At 43.2% G+C, this 20,045-nt stretch overlaps 1 protein-coding gene and 1 long non-coding RNA gene across 10 annotated transcripts in view; both read left to right on the top strand.

Moving 5' to 3' along the window:
* The window catches only part of LOC308097945, a 435,438-nt gene that overhangs the window by 400,738 nt on the left and 14,655 nt on the right, over positions 1 to 20,045 (top strand). The window lies entirely within an intron of this gene.
* sun1b (Sad1 and UNC84 domain containing 1b) overlaps positions 1 to 20,045 on the top strand; it is a 35,552-nt gene that overhangs the window by 2,838 nt on the left and 12,669 nt on the right. Inside the window, exons 1-8 of one of the 9 annotated variants that reach the window (XM_080446087.1) lie at positions 1,304 to 1,793; positions 2,302 to 2,396; positions 14,977 to 15,192; positions 16,005 to 16,243; positions 17,293 to 17,319; positions 17,972 to 18,289; positions 18,507 to 18,641; positions 19,568 to 19,696. In XM_080446087.1, coding sequence (XP_080302213.1) covers positions 1,779 to 1,793; positions 2,302 to 2,396; positions 14,977 to 15,192; positions 16,005 to 16,243; positions 17,293 to 17,319; positions 17,972 to 18,289; positions 18,507 to 18,641; positions 19,568 to 19,696 — 1,174 coding nt within the window. In that variant the 5' untranslated portion in view covers positions 1,304 to 1,778. Of the gene's footprint in view, positions 1 to 1,303; positions 1,794 to 1,864; positions 2,011 to 2,298; positions 2,397 to 14,645; positions 14,677 to 14,976; positions 15,193 to 16,004; positions 16,244 to 17,292; positions 17,320 to 17,971; positions 18,290 to 18,506; positions 18,642 to 19,567; positions 19,697 to 20,045 lie in introns of those variants that run through there. The other 8 variants (XM_080446086.1, XM_080446090.1, XM_080446089.1 and 5 more) reach the window with 8 other exon arrangements.

Below are 20,045 nucleotides of genomic sequence, written 5' to 3'. Positions count from 1 at the left end.
ATTCGCAACAAAATAATCGATAGCCCTGTTTGATTTGAGCACAACGACGGGGACAGAGTCAGACAGTGCGTCGTCGCACCGGCTGTGTGTCAGTGCGTTCATAAGTGACTGCGTTGTCGTCTAAATTTAGCATTAAGCAATGTGAGAGTGCAACGGGGTTTATGTGTGTCATTCAGAGTCACACAGCAGCCATTCGCATATATACAGTATTACAATATTTGCGGGAAATTGAGTGTTAAATTGGACCGCTCAGAATGGTTGTTTTGACAGTGAGAGAGGGTCCAACCGCAGTTTGTTTTGAACACACGGTTGTTCTGCGTAAAGGAGCCACTGTAGTAGAAGAACTGAGAAGCATGTGTGCAGTGCGTTGAATATATTTCACTGTATCCATCATTCCTCTGTGTGTGTGTGTGTGTGTGTGTGTGTGTGTGTGTGTGTGTGTGTGTGTGTGAGCCTGATATTGTTCAGCCTGTTTCCCCCCTATTTAGTCTTAAATGGTCAGTCAACTTTTAGTAGAGTCTAAATATGCCATGTCAGTTATCAGTCTTGTCCAAAAAGGCAAAAAACAGACACATCCCTTCATTCAAACGTGTCTTTGTCTTCACCAAGGTTTTAGACCTGGTGTATGTGTTGGCTTCATTGCATACAACATCTGATGTAATTCTAGTCCCAACTCTTGGTCCATAGAGCAGAAGGGATATTTGTATCTGACAGTAGTAAAATGTCCTCATTCAGTGACTTCATCATGATGGAATGCAATGCAACCAGTTGGTGATCCCAAAAGAAACCCAATCCTGGCAGAATTATGTCCCTTCTGGCTTTTGGGCTATTTGTTTATATTGATCCCTCATTTTAGCATACATTTGTAGCTTGGGATCAGATTTGAACTCTAATATTAGGGCTCTTCAGATTTTGGAGATGGAATTTGAGGCAAGCCATCTGTTATTGTACACGCCTTTCATCATCTGTTTGGCTTGTTTGTTTGAAAGCTGAATGAATGGTAGTCATCTTCAGGATGTCCCTTCAGGCTGATGCCTCAGGCTGTGGGAGGAAAACGCATTCATGGGCTTTAGTGGCTTTCAAAGTTTAATTTCAAGGACCCAGGTTGGTATGCATTAGGCCACACACCCCTGTAACTGTCAGAGTTAAAAACCTAACGGTCTGTTTGGTTCGGATTCCTAACTATCAATAATTAATCATTTAGCTGGGACCCCCCCTCCCCCCCCCCCACAACACCCTTTACATGCAAGCATGGAAAGTAAAGTGGTTGAATTTACTCTAATCACCTCAACTTGAGGCAAATGCATTTCTATTCTTTAGCTGGCTGCATTTGTGATCTCTCTGGCTGGGCAGAAAGAAACTCCATATAACTGCTATACCTGCACCCTATTTAAACTGGAATTTTGGTTAAATGCTTTCATTGGTTCATAGAAAAGGGAATCCGAACAACATGCTCACTCTGTCTTGGCATTCAGCTTCACTCCTGAAAAGCCCAGCCCTGTGGGCTAGGAGTTTCCCTCCCATTACATAAAATTGGCCCCACCTCTGGCTTTTCCAGCCAGCATTCGCTGTCATTATTGAACTGGACTACTTGGAGCGAGCTCTGCTGTGTGGAATGAGGGAGAAGAGAGGATCCCCATTGTTTCAAGTCCCGTCTCCACCAGCCAAATCTGTCGCCTTCTGGTTGCAGACAGGGAAAGAGAAGAGGCGATTGATTCATTCCAGCCCTACTAGCATTCACATTTCACAGCCTTCGTCGACAACCAGCCTGAACCAGGATGCAGCAGGAGGAGGTTGGCCAATTCTTGTCCACAGGCAGAGCCTCAGTCGGTAGCATTGTTGTCTTGTGTTCCTGGGGAAAGGGAATTTTGAACAGTCCTCATTAGTGACGGCTGGGGCTGGACCTTCTGTTCTGGTTGTGCTACAGTAGTAGCAGCCAGTAGCAGCCAGTAACTGCGGGTTGTGTGGCATTGGAGCGCAGCCCAGGGAACAGGACCTGAATTGATTAGGGTAAAGGGTAGCAGAGGGTTTAGCAGCGTAGCAATGTGTTTAATGTTGTAGCGACATGCTATACTTTACTCTTAAATAGAAACGGAGGTCATTGATAGAACTAATGAAAGTGAACTATGAAACATCTCAAACTGAGACAAACAGGCTGAACAAGGCATTGCATGCATGTGATTTTGAGTGTGTTTGTGTTTGCTGTTGGGTGCCTGACTGTGTGAGTAAATGTTTTGGTAATCGTTTGTCCTGGCCGTGGCCTAAAGAGCCCTCTCCTCCCTTGCGTCCTGACTCTAGCAGTTTAAACCAAGAATGACCATGGATTTCTCCCAACTGCACACATACACGCCGCCACAGTGTGCCCCAGAGAACACCGGATATACCTACTCCCTCAGGTGAGACCTCACTGCTGCCAGCATCAAATACTCCAAGTGCATATACATAGCATTTTTGTCGGTTGGCTGACCTGGATTGAACTGAGTGAATATCGTTCTCGAGTTGCTGCTGCTGCAGAAAAAAAACAACCTTCAAGGCCTCAAGTGCATGATCCTAGTTCTCTGCATATTCAAAGAAATCTCCTCAGCCAGAAATGATGGTCTCTCCAGATGTGTTATTAGTCTCCCTTTTTCCTAAACCCAGTCAGTTATGCCTGTGAAACAAGCATGCTGTTGAGCCCCGTCAGCCAATGCAGTGCAGTATTGTCGGATCACTCAGCTCATTAGCACAGTGCTGCAGAATGAAAGGCTTTGAGTGTGATGAATTACCCCCCAGTGGTTGGGTGACATTCACTGCTGCGTGTGCGCAGTTTCTCCTTGATGCGTTTCTCTCCAGGTCTCTTACGTGACAAGACCTTTTTAACGCAGATGAGCTGATATTAACTTTCTGAATTCTGCTTGCATCGACAGCAAAGACCTGTTTCCCTCACCTGAGTGAATGCTTTGATCGTGCAGATGTTTTATCAGCCTGCCACATAAAAGTTGTGGGTAATTGCTACAAGCTAAATGACATCATAAAATAATAAAATCTCTTCATGACATTTGTGTGGATACATTGTTGTGGATTGAGGCTGGCAATGAAATTAAGTCGCACTGTTTATTGCAATAAACAGTGGGAGCTAGCAACAGTGTGCAGACTTATTTTGCTATGCTGGTCATCTGTTTGCCCTGCACCTGATAACCAGAGAAGCTGTGCTTGCTCTACAGCCCCTTCCTTCCTTAAGATTGTGATTTGTTTATTCGTCCCCATGATTCAGTGTGACAGTGTGTGTTGGTGTGCTTGTGTGGTTATAGGGGAATGACCAGTATTATGTAGAGCAAAGAATGCCAATAAGCTTTTTGTAACATAACCGTGTTGAGGTTGTAGTAGAAGCAAGATGTGCTTAGCTATGCTTCACGTGCTGACTTTGTCATACCGTTGACTTAAAGGAGCACTAAACAATTTCCCCCTGAAACTTAGGATCTTTCTTGCATTCTAAATAGCCTTGAGGTGCAGGTGAGCCTTCTACCAGGTATAGTGGACATGATGGCCTTCATGGTGAGGAGACCTGCACTATGGAGAATAAAATACAGATGTTAAGCATATGAATATACACGTACTAAGCATATGAAACGACTTGATTCTTCATCCCATGTAGGCTGCATTATTTTAATTTGAAACATATTTCTTGTCTTTAAAAAAGTGTGTGCGTAAAGCTTCATTGATACTTCGGCGTACGAAGGTGTCGCTCGCCGAAAAATTACTTTTGCGTATACACGCAGTTATACGCATCATTTATGTCCTCCTCCAGCCCTGGTCTTCAGCCCTCCATCTCAGCGTTGGTGTGGTTTGCACTCCTCCAGGGTGTGACATGTGATGGAATGCGGTTGGCCTCTCTTCTACAGAACTGTAAACATTTGGTGCTGCGGGCTAAACAAGTGATCAACTTATTTAGGTGTGACTAGACCAAGAAGAAACAATACCTTGCCTCTTGTGTTACCTTGAAATGACAGTGTAGCAGTGGTTCAGAGTCTGATGCAGGGTTGGTAATGCGATGTTGCTTGCTGCATGACCTTTTGGGAGGACTTTGGAGGCTTGCCATCACTTAAGTGATAGTAGTAAACTACTGCTCATTAAAGGTGCACACAGGCGTGTTCCAACAAACAGCCACCCGCTCGATTTACTACCACATCTTATCACAAATGGAGGATGCATTCCACTGTAAAGAAAGCCTCAGTCAGCAGATGTGAAGGATCCCATACAGAAGAACAGTTACAGACTGCAGACTGCTGTCTCTCTGTGACTACAATAGATTAGACTACGTTTATGTTAGCTTTTAATGTCAGCTGCACTTATTCTTTTTAATAGGAGGTGGGAGTGGCAGTCACTGTGACTTTGCCTGTAGCGTCAGGGTGTTGACATGCTGTGGATGAAGAATAGTAAAGAAATATATAATTACTGTGTCGAAAAAAATAAGAGAGGGGTGTTCCTAACATCCAGATTCTGGCACGGCCACTTTCTAATAGCAAGTCTAAGACACCGGAGGCGTTTTTACAGCTTTGCTCTGCAGGTGTATAGCCAATCTCCAACAGGGTCGGTCTGTGTGTCCACTAATCTCACAAACCGCTGGACTGATCAGCGCCAAATGTCTTGTGCACGCTGCCAAGTAGGCCTCAGAATTTTTCTGTCATTTTGTGAGTTTTCTGTTACATGTTTTTGTACATTTTTAAATGGTTAGTTAGTTCATTTTGCAATGGAACGCAGTGGTGCTCTCTGATAACGGTGAAACTGTGCCCAAAATGTTGAGTTATAAGTCAGATATGTATGTCATAGATCACTGTTTCCCAAACAGTGGGTCGGGACCCATGTTTGGGTTGCGAGTAAATATCCCCTTTTCTTTCGTTTCCTACATTTAAAAAATATATATTATTTGAAAAAAATGTAAAAAAGTTTGAACAAAAAGAATCACAACTTCTCATCAATTAAAAACAATTCCAAAAATGTTCAAAAGTATTTCATGAAGAAAATGGAAAAAAATATAAAAATAAAAATAATTGTGAAAATAGCAGAGTGGCACCACGCTGTCGGTCAGATCTGCTATTTTCACTAGTTTGGGTCCCGGGCAAACTTTTGGGTCTTGAGCTAAAAGGTTTGGGAACCACTGTCATAGATGACTGATGTCACTGGCTCACAGAGATTCACATTGGAACGGAATGTGAATATTACACGTCGACAAAGCGGCAAGTTTTATTAAGAACAAGGTTGATTTTTCACGGTGAATAAAGGCATCAACCTGAATGAGGCATGAGCTATAATAGTTTTGATGTTGGTGGTTTATTCCCCAGGCCCCCGGTGTGTAAATATCTTAAGCCTGTAATGGGGGGACAACTAGTGGAAATGGACCTTGTGTCAGCCGGTGAATGTAAGAAAGCGTTGTCCGTACACCGCTGGAATGTCGCATTATGTGACAGGAACAAGTTAATCATGGTCCTTTGTATGCGGTCAGCTGAGACACTATTAATGAACCTTTCTGTCAGTCTCTAGTGTAGCAGCACTGATCCCAGGATTAGACTATTAGTTACTTTCTGCTTTTCTGCATGCTAGTTGAAAGATCAATGATCTTATAGTCACCATAAGACCAACGGCTCCCTCGAGACCAGACAAACCAGCTTTATTTTTTTTCTCTCATTTAGTTTTCATCTCATTTGGCAGCTGGAAAAAAAGAATTGCATTTAAATATTTTGAGAACAGTTTGTTTAGAATGTCAGCGGGATGTTTTCATTATCTGTGTATCAAATGTGTGTGTGTGTGTGTGTGTGTGTGTGTGTGTGTGTGTGTAAGCGCGGGGTGGGGGTACTTCATGAATGTGAGAGCAGGGGTGAGAGAGACGGGGTCAGGTGACAGAAACCGTTGGCCCATCTGTTGTCAGAAGTCAAAAGACCTCTAGACAAGTTTGCACCATTCAAAGTGGGAGACAGAGAGAGGAGGGGCAAATAAAAAGCTAAGCCACACAAAGTTCCATTTCCACCCCACACCCAGAGCTACTTAGAAGCCCCTGTATGGAGCAAGAGTGCAAGATTGGCTGGGGCTAGCTCCACGGAGATGCCATCACAGTGCCAGTGTGAGACCGCTGTCGTTTCGCAGATTTATAACAAAACATTCTTTTGTTATTAGGTTAACTGACATCCGACATTGAAGCTCATTGTTGACCCAATGATTTCCGTTAAGGGATTGCTCAACTGTTGGTCCCATTGAGGGAGGCCTTCTTGCATCTAAGCCTAATACTGTTTGACAAATAGTAAGAGCAACCTTAGAAATATACCGGGATGCAGGCCAAATCTCTTTGAAATATCCAAATGCCCCAGGTAGGCAATATTCTCTTATTGGATTATTTTACAATTCTAGTTAATTATAATGTCTTTAAGAATACTTTCAGGGGCAACTTAAAAAAGTATGCAGAAAGTCTTTTACACCACCTTAGAGTAAGGTTGCACCTGTAATCCAAAACATGATTGCACTATATTCATTTGTGATTACACCAAAACCTGGGTTTATTTATCTCTGCATGAAATTCTCTCTGGCCTTTTTCTTCTGGCTATGAACAATATGAATTGATGAAAATATGTTATTTGAAAATAAGTGAACCTATTTGAAATGCAATCATGATGATCTTACTCTTGTATTTTAAGTATTTAAAAATAGTTGAGTATAACAATTGTCTCAGTGGGTTCAATTTTGCATTCATATGAATTCCTTCTGCCAATTCTTGCCAAATGACCCTGGCATATGACATAGCAAAGATAGCTAGTGAGGCTATTTACACCATGCTAAACTCTGTTGATTGGGAAGGATTGCAAGGTCACAACAGCAGTGCATACTGATTACAGCCTGCATACGTAGCAATGCATACATGGAAATATTTATTTGAATGAATATGACGATAATTTTTCATACTTTCCTGCTGCCTTTAGTAGGCATGTAGCATGTTGCTTTACAGTATCTAGATCCATGCTTGAGCAATGGTCCATAGACTGTACTGAGTTGCGTCATCAGTACAGAGACACATTGCCTTTGACCCTGGTCTTCTGCAGCATGTGTGTTCAGTTACTATGCCCCTCCATATTTTATGATCAGTCAGTGGGGCTTGTGGTCGTAGCCAGTGTTTTCCCTCATGTGAGATTTGATCTGTAATCTGTAATGGTAGTAGTAATAAGAGACAGTCAGTCAGTTGTAGCTTAAAGGCAGCAGCAATAATAATGACTTGTATGTGAACGCCAATTTATTACACTAGAGTTAAGATCCAGGCCTGAAAATTAGATCCCAGCCAAACCATCTTCTGTTCTGTACAAATAGCTGCCTGCATCAATCCAACTGAAGAATTGAGCGAAAAAGCATTCAGCCTGACCAGTCTGGTCTGCCCAGGTTTAGTCATGGCTGTCAAGTTCTTTCAGACAAGAAAGAACTACCATTTCCATTAGGCTAGAGGTGTTTCTGTGTATATGGTTGACAGTTGTTATCACGGTAGTCAGTTGCTGGGACATCTGTTGTGAGTTTGTCAGTTCTTGGACCAAGTGGTCTAGTGGAAAACTGTTGTGTGTTTGTGTGTGACCTATCCATCTCTTTTATGAGCTAAAATGATAACGAGGCTTTTGTGACCATTTTCTACTTTGAGATCCTACAGTAATTATACAGTATTTAAAGGTTTTATACTTTTAAAGGTTTTTTAACCTCTATTGATACACATTGATGCCACGGCCACCATTGATGTTTAATTTTGCATTATTTTGAGTGCAAAGTTCTCCTCTTGAAACGATACAGGCTTACAGATTTGAACTACAGCATCACCCACGTGGGAATGGACCGCCTGGTTGCCATAGTGCGTGAAGTACTGCTTTCATTTTCAATCTCGAAATAAGTCCAAAACATGTTAACTATGGCACGTTGCATTTCCGTAATTGAAAAATTCCAAGACATTGCTGTCTTGTGTTTGTTTTGGTGCAAGCTTTGTAGCCAGCTACCGTTGCTGATGCAATGATAGACTTCACTTCCTGTGTCTTGCATAGTACAAGATAATCGGCACTAAACTGAAACATTTGGTTAGAATTTAAAACGTATTGTTTAATAAGTTTGGAAAATTAGGTCCAGGTCAAATTAATTTGGAATTCCCCTTTACAAAGTCTCCACACTGCAGACATTTTAACCATTGTTTCTTCCTCACTGCCACAAGTTGTGGATAATCATCGTTTATATGACAGCTGATGTGGCGCCCAGTGGGGTAAATATACAAAGGATTTATTCGATCGGGCTTAGTGTAGTTGATACCAATTGGCTCTGATAGTTGTGATCTCTGCACAACTCTCTGTACATTCCCTGCATGCATTTGTCTGTTGGAAGTGGGAAAGCCTTGAGCTACATACTGTTTATACACCACTCACTCTGGGGCCCAGGGAGCTGTTTGGAGTAGTCTCCATGGCAACCACGGAAACGTGAAACGGCCGACTGAAGAGTATGTACTGTAGAGTGAAGGCTGTTAACTGAAAAAGAGAGGGAGAAAAAAGGGAAGTGCAGTCTGTGGGAGGGAAAATTAGGTTGGCAATCATAATCACAGTGCCAGCTTGTTCCCATCTAGAGATAGACGGATGGAAATATGAGTGCTCTCTGTGCTGAGCCCAGCCTCAGAGTCCCTGGTCTCTGATAAATATAGGGTTAGGGTCTCAGGGGAAAGACCACTGTCGCTGCTCACTTAATGGTTTTAGGAAACAGGAAGGTGGGGCCTGCCCTTCTGTGCTTGTGCAATACACAACACTCTGCTTTCATGCGTTCCCCATAGAGCAGGGGTGGGCACAAGATGCTCAATTTGTTTAAACACTGAGTGTGGTGGTTATTTCAAGTTATTTCTGCAACTTTTGGACTTTTTTTGTTTTGAATTCTGAAGCATTTTGAAACATAATTAAAGTCTTCAGCTTTTTCAATTATATGTATTTAATGGGTGATTGTCCCTCTATTTCTTCCTCCATCACCTAAACTTTAACCTGCCAACAGGCGCTTTTATTTTAGTCAGTGATCCAACTACTGAAGATGAGTTTTTCTGCCTTCAATCATGTGATGGCACTAAAACAGTCAAACCACTTTCTTTCATCTTGATACCTGAAAGATGGTTGACGTGACCCCTTCATCCATCAAACACTAGGAATGTTCCATTGGTTATATAATGGAGACAGTAGAAGGCATACATGTTGTGACTGCTAGCTTCTTGCTCTGCCTCTGTGGTTTATTGAAAACCACACCTCCTGTGTGTGTATGTGTATGCATGCTGTGAAACTACACCATATGTGTGTGTGTTTGTGCGTACGCGTGCATGACTGTGTTTTCTGGCACGCTTTCTTCAGGCTTTGTGTAACCACACCTGCGGTTTGGGGTTGAGATTTACAGCCCACGTGGTTTCTATAATCTCTATGTGTGTGTGTGCGCGCACACACGTGTGTGTGTGTGTGTTCAGTCTAAAGCACTGCAGAGCAGACAGTAGTCATGGATGGGGGGGGTTAAGTTCTCTAGGCTATGACTCTGACTCATAACTTGTTTTGCTGATTCTAAGCCCACCGTCACATTGTTTTTTCAGGTTTGATTTCAATATTATCAGAGGGAGGTGATCTCTCCCATGTGTGATTCCGTTATGGTCTGTGCAAATAAAAAAATAAATGCAAAGAGAGTAAATAATTGACTTCGACAGCTTTGATTATATTTCAGGCAACATTTAATCAAATATCCTTATTTCAGTTGGGTTGTCAAGCTCTTTTTAGTTAGAATTTCTTGTGGGCCGACTTGACAGTAAGCTGTTGTTGTGTAAGGATAGACTCCAGGCACCGGATTGCCAGGGTCTATATGTGTGTGTGTGTGTGTGTGTGTGTGTGTGTCTCTCTCAAGCAGTGTCTCTATTTATACCACTGACGTGGGCCGTGAGAGCAGCAGGGAGAAAGAGGCACGCAGATCGATAGTCTTGAAACAAGTGAAATGGTTTACAAACAAAGCAAAACAACATTTACAGTAGAGCCCGACCGTTTCCCTAGGTCAGCCGGTGTCGGATATCCGATATGAAAACTATAATTTTACAGAACATAGGCTAACGGGTCATAAAGGGTCATTTAGAAATTCCTCTATTGGTGTTTTTTTATTTATAGTTATAATTATTGAATTATTATACATTAGTTTCATTGTACCGATAAAATATCCTGCCTCTATACAGTATATAATACAATTATTTACAGGCATGCCGCATGACTCCTTCGTGGTTGGTTTAGGTTGATAAGCACGTGTGCTTCAAGGCGATGGGATATTGCTGTGTTCAGTTGCAGAGCAGTGGGCCAAACATACCCATCCAACATATAGAGCAGGGGGTTGAGTTGTGTCTGTCACTGCCTGGCTGGATGTGTAGGCTCGTATTGCCTTCCGTTCTTTCACACACACACACACACACACACACACACACACACACACACACACACACACACACACACACACACACACACACACACACACACACACACACACACACACACACTGTTAGTGCTCTGAAGCCGCAGGCGCCGTCTCGGGGTCATTACCAACGCATCGCTGCGTCATTGTGTACTGGCAAGACACACTACATGTAGATGCAACTGTGGAAGAGGAGTGTACTGGCTCTGCGTGCAGACAGGAGGCTGGCTGCCTTGGCTTATTAACCCATTCAATCCGGGAATGCATCTACAAATGTCTTCTAAATCCTAACCGTCTTCTGAAAACTGTGTTGCTATAATATCAGTGGTTCTCAAACTTTTTCATGTCAAGGACCCCGCAAAATTATTTGTATTTGGTCGCGGACCCCTATCTCAAAATATTTTGTTCCAGAAGCAAATATTTGAGTTACAAATGTTCGCTTTAAAAAATATATATTCAAAGATTTGCAAAAATGTTCATAATCTTTCAAAAATGGCAAATCTACAAGCTCATAGCGCGGCGCTATGAGCTTGTAAATCTGATTTTTTTTTTTAGCCAAAGTATAAAATAATGGCTATAGCTAAAATCTAAAATGACACGGGATGCGTTCCCGGATTGAATGTGTTAATAACACTGCAGTATGTGCTGCGGCAGTAGCTTCAGCGTAAGACGCGTGTGTCCACCGCATGTCACAGTGGATGTGCACCACAGCTTCTGTTTGCGTTGTCAATAAGAAGTGGCTGTTGGAGAGTGCTGCTGACCGTGTAAAGAGTTACTTTGTGAGGGGTGAGGGGGTGGGTGAGGGGGCATACCAGGTTTAATATTTTTTTCCTCTTGTTTTCCACCTTCATAGTCTAAATACGCAAGCCAAATATTTGACATGATGAGTTACCTCAGGTGTGTGCCCAAGCATGCAGTGCCGTTTTAGGCCCGCTGAAGGCAATTTAATTGGCTCGAGTCGAAAGTGCCAACCCACCGCTTCAGGTGCTGCTGCACACGTTGACATCTTCCCTGAATTGAATTGAATTTGAGTTCACACAGACATCATGGCTGTGTGTAGTATATAGAGCTGGAAGGACTGCTGTCGCAGTGTATGCACACACACACACACACACACACACACACACACACACACACACACACACACACACACACACACACACACACAGTAAAGGAGTAGTGATTATGCTAACATGTTCTTATCTCACCCCTCTGCACAGACTGTTTGCTCTCTAGGGAGTCAGAGTAACCTTGGCATGGCAGACAGTAGCCCTATAACCCCCCCCCACCCTGTTGGTAAATCTGTCCTCCATTTCCACATCTAGCGGCCCTGGCAGACATGCCAGCTGGTGGTTGAGTAAACCACGCGCACTCACGCAGACACACTCAGTAACCACAGATGACTGTGACGCTCAAATTAACCCTCAACAATGGTGGCCAGTGGTTGTCAAATTCAGTCAAACGGTACAGAGGGGACTGTGTGTTGCATTGGTTCTGTGTATAGAGATGAGGTAGGAGGCACAAGGAAAAGGAAAGCCCATAATTGGCTCTTTGGTGTGCAGGTGTAATCCTCGAGGCTTAGTGCCAGGTGGCGGGACGGAGAACAACATTTACTGTATGCTATGCTAGTCTTTCCCAGGATGGCTGGGAAAGATGAGCGCTTGTTGTTGTTAACTCAATATTCTGGGTATGTGCAATGTTTTACAACAAAAGCATGACTTTTTTTAATCACAAGGCAGGTGTGCCTACAGTGAGGCCTTGAGGCTCGTGAGGGACGCCTGAGCGAGCCATAGGGCCACTACAGGCCTTGCTGTATAAGTTGGCAAGCCTATTATCACGTGAACCAAATCAGGCGCTCCCTTCAATTTCAGCCACTCACAGGCCGACTCGGCTCAAGTCTTCCCCAGCCATTCTGGGAGAAAAACGATATTTCGTACTGTACAGCGCATGTGTTTACTGCGCGCGCACACACAGAACGCAACACGACACACACTCATATTCAGCACGATAGGCTTTGTCGTCACATGCGTTCCATTAGGCTGTTTTCTCGTATAGGCCTTTAGACGCTCGCTGTTCAGCAAGCTGCACTTGACTGTCACCAGATCCAACAGTTGTTGTTTATGGAAGGGAGGTCACTTCCACTCCAGTGTGTCACTGTGTTTAAAGCAGGAAGTGGACGGCCTGTTCTCAAGTCAGTGATAAGATGCATCGCTCCTCCTCCTACGTGATATTTTTCCTCTGCTTTGAACCCATCTTAACTATTAGGAGCAGTGGATGGCATTAATACCGGGACAGCATCTGTGTCATTTTAGATTTTTGCGTTGGCTATTCAAAAACCGCAGTTATACAAGCTCACAGCGCGGCACTTTGTGCTGCGAGCTTGTACATCTGCTATTTTTGAACATTTTAGAACAAATCTTGAAAGTGTGAGAACTACTGATTCAGAAGGCATTCGTAGAATCGACTTCAGGTCTTAACGGGTTAACATGGCTCCCAGAGAGCAGCTAGGGGTTAAGAGTCTTGCTCAGTGGCACTTTGATACACAGACTGGGTAGGCTGGAGGGCGAACCGGTGGCCTTCTGTTAAAACAGACGTGTAGCAACTCATAATGTAATAACGTTAATGTTGCTACAAGACGTCCACTGTGCCCACTCTGCATCTGCCCGGTATGTCCTGTCCTGCTCGTCTGTCCTGTTCTGCTCGTCTGTCTGTGTAGTGAGTCGAGTCTCATTTATATTTTGTCCACATAGCAGTCTTTTAATCAAAAACGTTTTGGCAAGGAGAAAACAATATTTATTTTAGATTAATATATATTTTTTAGTTGTGGCTGACTGTAATATTTTCCTACAGTACAATGCTGGAGTAATCAAAACAGCTGATATTATGAGTGTCATTAGTTTCCTCCGCTATGTAAAATGATGCTGTTTCATACATTTTGCTATCTGACCAGAACTCTTAGCTTTTAGTGTATAGTTAAAGGTAGGGTATGTGATATGTTTGGGTTGAAACGAAAAGGCTTTTGTTAAAAGGTTTAACTCTATAGTAATCATTGCTATAGGGTGTTTGTTCTGTAACAGAGGTCTCCCCGTCTCTCCACCTCTTTAATAAACAGAAAATGAATTTTCAGGTGGGTTGCCATTCATCAGGAAAGAGTACCCATTTAACAGCTTAAATGTTATAGTGATCCAGTTCCAATTTGGTCTGCTCATCATTTGTCATTTCTTTGTGTAATCACTTAGTTCCAATTTCACTTGTTTAATCTGTACCCTGTGCCAGGTCTGTCTCCTGATTGGATAACATAGGTATCCCAACCTGAAAATGCATTTTCTGCTTACTAAAGAGCTGGAGAGACAGGGAGGCTCCTGTTACTGAACAAACATTCTATATCAATGAGTACTATCAGAATATGGAGCTATTTAACACTTATTTTAACAAACAAATAATCAAATATCACTAACCCTACCTTTTTTAATATAGGTCTCAAAAGTAGATTGCCAGCGAGTTGAAAGGTGAATTATCGTGGGACGAGACATTCATTCTTTTAAAGGACATAGATAATTACAGCGCTCATTAGAAGGATTACAGATATTACATTTTGAACAGTAGACAATGCACTGGTCACGGCTCACGATATTGAGATGCACGGCTTGACAAGCTGATTTCTTACATCCCTACTTGATGTAGAAAGGCCCAGGGTACATTTTGAATAGGCTGGTTGAATGCAGGCACAGGCAGAGCTAACTGCCCTCATCCAAGTTTCTCTTGGTTGGAATGTTGGCCTCTTGACTTTGTGCTGACTCTGCCAAGAGGGGTGTTGCCGTTGCTGTAGTGAGTCAACTTCCCTAGCTTACTGTTGTATAAAAGTCAATATTTACTAATTACTATTCATCATTTCTATTTTTTTGGCTGGTAACAGGTAAAGAGTCTTGTACTTTTTCATACTTATGTTAATCGCATTATTGTCCCTATGGGGGCTTGTTGTCACATTCTCTCACACAGATCCCATTATTCTTCTCCGTTTTTCTCATGTGTATTACGGAGTGAGTCATTTCCTGTCAGGCCCCTTTGGCGAGTTACGAGGAACGACAGCATCACAGCTATTTAGTGTTCTCTCTGCCTTGCTGCCTCCCTGCTTGTTTTGGTTACTACCGTTCACACAGCTTTCTCTCGAGTGGACACTGGACAGTGGAGAAAGCAGCGAATATGCAGCCATTGATGTTGATGCAGGTCAACATCAAGCCTATTGTGTGTGTGTGTGTGTGTGTGTGTGTGTGTGTGTGTGTGTGTATATATTGAATTGCCTACGTGTATCTCCAAGTTGATTTCCCTACAGCAGTCATGAGTACCTCCCGCCCTGTTGGCTGACTCATGTTTTAGGTTACCTACTTAACCTCCATTCACCACACCTCTCTCTCACGCTCCACTCCTTCATCTCTCTCACTCTCTTCATTCCCATGTCATCGCTCTCATGTCAATATCTCTGACTCTTCACACTCATTGTGTAACCATTCCCCATTCCTCCCTCAGCTCCAGCTACTCGACAGCAGCCCTAGAGTTCGAGAAGGAACACGAGATCCCGGCCGTATTCGATTCGCCCAGGATGTCGCGGCGGAGCTTGCGTCTACAGACCAGTGCCGGTCTCCATGGCAACGACGGCCTGGCCGACTACTCCCAGTCCCAGCAGCAGAGCAGCAATAGCAATGTCAGCTACAGCAGCAGCAGCAGCAGCAGACGAGAGGCACGGTAAGACTGTCACAGCGCGTCTCATAAACACACCCAGTGTGACTTATGTACTCGCACCACACCACCAGTCTGTGTTATATGTGTGAGTATGTCTGGTCTGCCAGTGGGTCTGTTCAAATGTCCTCCCCTCTCTCTGTCTTCATCACGCACGTGACGTCACATCTAGAGCTGCAGCTGTCCATTCTTTTCTTAGAAAAATCACATAATCAAATAATCGAAGCATGTTTTTTGATTAAATACTTTTGTTTGTAATATCAACGATTAATGCTAAGGAAATTCTAATAGATATTTTTATCGATTACATCGATTAGTATAATTAACGTTGTAGCCCTATTAAACATTGCAGTCCATTTGTGCTATTTGAAGATGCATAACAATGACTAATAATCGGGTTAACACCAGAAATCCGCCTTGTGCTTATTAATGGACTGTCCCTCCCCCTGAAGTGACAAGTAATTGAATAGCTTCTCCAGAAGCCCTTGAACATAGAATGGAAGACAACAAACAATTAAATGGTTATTGTGTTGTAACTTAATGGGTTACATAGTTAATTTTGGGAAGTTAATTCATTTGCATGATTGACTAAAAGCTGCTAAATTCGTATAGTATTATTTACAGTTAAAAACTGTTAAAAGGAATTGATTTCATTTAATACAGTCTTTTGATATTGATTTATTTGAGAAACATTGATTATCGTGTTCTTATGATAAGCTTACATTTCATATCACCCACACCTTCTCCTTTAAAAAGTAGTTTGATTAACTCTTGCCGGTCTAATTACATCACCTCCATGTTTCCCCTTTCTCTCCCAGGACGGTACGCAGCAGAAGGCAGCAGTCCAGTTCCAGCAGCCAGTCTCTGTCCCTGAGCCAGACAATCACGCCGAGCAAAACCCTGTCCTTCTCTGCCACCAACACACCAATCAGCAGCATCGTCGAGCAGAGCGACACGGCCACAGATGCCTCCCTATGCACCTCCAATCTGAACCAGTCCGGCATGAGACAGCGAACCACCACAACCACCACCACCACCACTGTCGATGGATACTGGGGTTAGTACTGCTAACTGCGCTATCATGTACTTTGTCTTTCATATGCCTGTGGCACATACTTTTAAAGTGGGTGTACATTAGTTGATATCGTTCTGTTCAAATAAGTGTTAAATAGCTCCATATTCCGGTGTTGCTTTATACCGTGTTTGTTCAGTAACGGGGGTCTTCCCATCTCCCCAGCACAGAAAATACATTTTCAGGTCGCAATACCAATTTGATTCAATCAGGAGAGAGAATTGATTATGAGAGAGAATTGATTATGAAACAAAACAAAATTGCAACTGGAACTGTACAATTTAAGCTGATAATTGAAAATGTGTATATATATTTGTTGTTATTTTTTTTTAACAAAAAGCACTTACACTCCCTTCAAGTTTAAATTCCAGAAGCTACTATTGCATCAGTCAGAACAAATGTTTCATCTTTATTTCATGAGGTCAGCCATATGAGTCTAAATTGTTAGTTTTTTTTTGCAAATTAGAAATATTTTCATCCACATTTGAATTGCCACCTACAGTATTTTGCCATATGCCGAGATCTCCAGTTTATATGACTGTAGAAGATGAGTAAATAATAAAGTATACTGTGGGGGCAGCATGCCATCTGATGTTTACAATAAATCACGTGATCGTAGCATGCCCGCCAGTCAGGAATCGCATGTTGACCAATGAATCTGCTTAACTGGTGCTGCTGGTATCTCGCCAGCCCCATTGACGGAAAAGTAAACCTCGTGTCAGAAAAGAAAATAGTGTCCCACCCCAGTGAGTCACTCCACACAGCTGCATTCCAAAGGGAACTGAATTGTAGCTTAACTTCTCTTGTTGGCTGTATCCACTTAAAGCTGCAGTGTTAAAAGCAGGGATTAATGAGTTGTGTATACGCTTACCAATGGGATGATGAGGCAGGTTAATCGATGTATGTGAAACTCCTCTGATGGTTGCGCCGGTGATTAGCTACAGAGAGAACTGGGACTCCCACAAATTGATTTATGAGTGAAGTCAATGAGCTCTTAACAGGCCATCACTGACTACTGCCTTATGTCTTTACAGGGTCGGGTCACGATGCTGAACTCACAGGTCAGTAATGGTTAGCTTTCTAGAATTAGCTCTCTTTCCTTCTCTAATCCATATTATGACGTCTCAAATAAGTTTTCATTTACCGATTTGTGCTCCTGTGAATAACTTACTTGAAATATTGAATAACCCCTTAACCACTTAAAAGCTGCAATCCACAACTTTCTGTAATGAACAAAACCTTATTTTGTATTTCTGTATGAAAGAGTATGTTAGTACAATATAACCAACACAACTGTGGTGGTTCTAGTTACCTGCGGTCGGGTAGGACCACTACAGGTTTACGGCATGTGGTATTGAAATGTTGGCGCTACTGCGGAGGACCTAGGTTCGGGTAGAACATGGATTGCAGCTTTAAAGCCCTATTTTCTACTTAAACTTTTTTTCCCCTACAGTAATATGCCCAATAATGATTGCAGGTTAAAAGTGGTTAATAATGTTAACCACGTAAACCCCACCATCTGTATTCTGGGAAAACTTTCGCAGAAAATAGCAGATAGGCAAGCTTACAACAAGCTTGTCGTTCGGCTATTTTCAGCCAAGATATTTAATGTATAGAGCGAAAACGGAAAAGACACTAGTATAGAGCCCTGAGGGACTCCGGTCAACCATTTAGGGTTTAAGTGGTTTTAATGGTGTTTGTATGTTTCTCCAGCGAGGACCTCAAGCGCTGACCACAGGTCATCGAGTGCTAACGGGGGTGTGTGCGCCAGCGCGTCCAAGTCCCGCACTGAGGTTCACAATGGCTACATCTGTAAAGACTGCACTATCCACTCTCCCAGGACGGAGGCCCTCACCACCCACTCTTCATTCTCCTCCTCATCATCATCTCGGGCTGCTGCTGATGCTGCTGCTGCTGCTGCTGCCGCCTACAAACTCTCCTCTTCCTCGGCAGCAGCATTATCATCATCATCATCATTGTCCTCCTCCTCTAATATATATTCCCGAGACAAGAGCCGGAGCAGCAAGACAGGTGAGATGTTGATTAAAGGCATTCTGTGATGGATGACTGTCGTCCTGTTGTTTGGCTCTATGTATTTATTTCTGCCCCTTTGCCCAGCAGTCATTTTAGGAACCACACATTGTGTATTCTATATGATTTTTGATTGCTGGCATGGGAATCCAGTTTCTCTACAGCGGTAGAGAGGTGTTCTGGTCGGGCAGTAACCATCATTGGTGTTTCTCTCCAGGTGTCCTGGTGTCTATGTCACACACGTGCGTGCACTACAGCAGACGAGCCCTGGCTCCCATAGTGTCCTTAGTCACCCTTCTCTTCAACAGTGTGCTCTGGCTGGGCTCAAGGGCCAAGAGCCCCCCTGGAAAAGGTATATATACACGGTATACCACTGGGGGTTTCTCCACCCAGCATCAATTTCCTGTCCTCTGTTTTCTCTCTTCTCTGTTCGATGCATGGCGTGGCTCTGTAGGAGTTTAGCCATCTATAAGAGGGTCTGTCCATCTGGGTGACTGTCTGTCTGTCTGTTTGTCTGGAGCTAATTTTACAAATTGTCTGGAGCTAATTTTACAAATTGCCAAACTGATCTGTGCCAAATTTCTTTTTACAGCCAGCAGGCAAAATTAGTACCTTCACACATTTTTGTTTGCATATATTTTTCAAATATTTAATTTACATTTTATAATGGAAGTCAATAGGACTTGGATCGGGCTGAAACCATGCCCACTGACTGACGTCACAGGCTGGCCACAAACCAGGCTGGTTTCTTTGTATGTATCCTTCAGTATCGTGATGTGCACCGGAATCTCCAGAAGTCTCAGTGTAAAACATGACTACGCTAACACCTAATAACCTTCTAATTGCAGTCTTATACTCATTCATGTATTATGCTCCATCATACAAGAGTGTCGTGCACCGAAAATAGCTGACCTAGAAGCTCACAACGTGAGCTTGTAGATCAGCTATTGTCGGCGTACGATGGAGTGTAAATCAGGCCATAGTCGTTTTCTCTGCCCCCTGTTAGTTTTCACCTGAGCTGCCTCCTTGTCCTCGGTGACTGAGCCATTGGTCTATTCATATCTCCCATCTAACCTCATTCCCTTTTATCAGGCTCATGCATGCATGCCTGTCTCCTAAGGTTCTCTTCCCCGGGTCTCTGTATAGACCCCTCGCTTGTCTTTTTAACTGAACCATTCCTCCAGTCTGTCTCTCTAGCCAGCACCCCGGTATGGAATCATGGCTGTTTGACTAACAAGCAATGTGTGGTTGTGGTGGGTTTGGGTGTGTCGCCACCAGGTGCCCTGGCCTCATTCTCAGGGTCCGTGAGACGGGCTGTGACCTCCGGCGTGTCCCATCTGTGGCTGTTTAAGCAGACCACACTTCACAGGATGATAGGCTACAGGGCCAATGGCTATGAAGGAAAAGGTACCCACCTCAGAGGGGGTAAAAGTTCAGGGGGTGGCAGCCCCTGGACCCCATTGCCTTCAATTTTTTATTATCTGCCATTATTATACTTCTTCTTTTTTTCCCTCTCCCTCATTTACATGTTGTGTTGAAAGATGTTTGTCCTTCTCTCTGTTTTCTTGCGCTCAGCCCTCCGGTCAACCTGTTCTTCTCCATTACCATGCTCTTTCCTGTTCCACAGCTCTTGGAAGCGTTTCCTACATCTTAACTTTATCACTGTTTCTAATCGGTCTGTCTTCTGTCTTGTACTGATTGTATCATCACTCAAAGTTGCATGCAGTTCTGTTCCTATGCTTCCTTCATAAGGAAA

The sequence above is a fragment of the Gymnoscopelus braueri genome (assembly GCF_963280865.1).
Source record: "Gymnoscopelus braueri genome assembly, chromosome: 13".
Classification (NCBI taxonomy): domain Eukaryota; kingdom Metazoa; phylum Chordata; class Actinopteri; order Myctophiformes; family Myctophidae; genus Gymnoscopelus; species Gymnoscopelus braueri.
The sequence above is the reverse complement of the archived record's forward strand: the minus strand, read 5'-3'. Positions and strand labels throughout refer to the sequence as shown.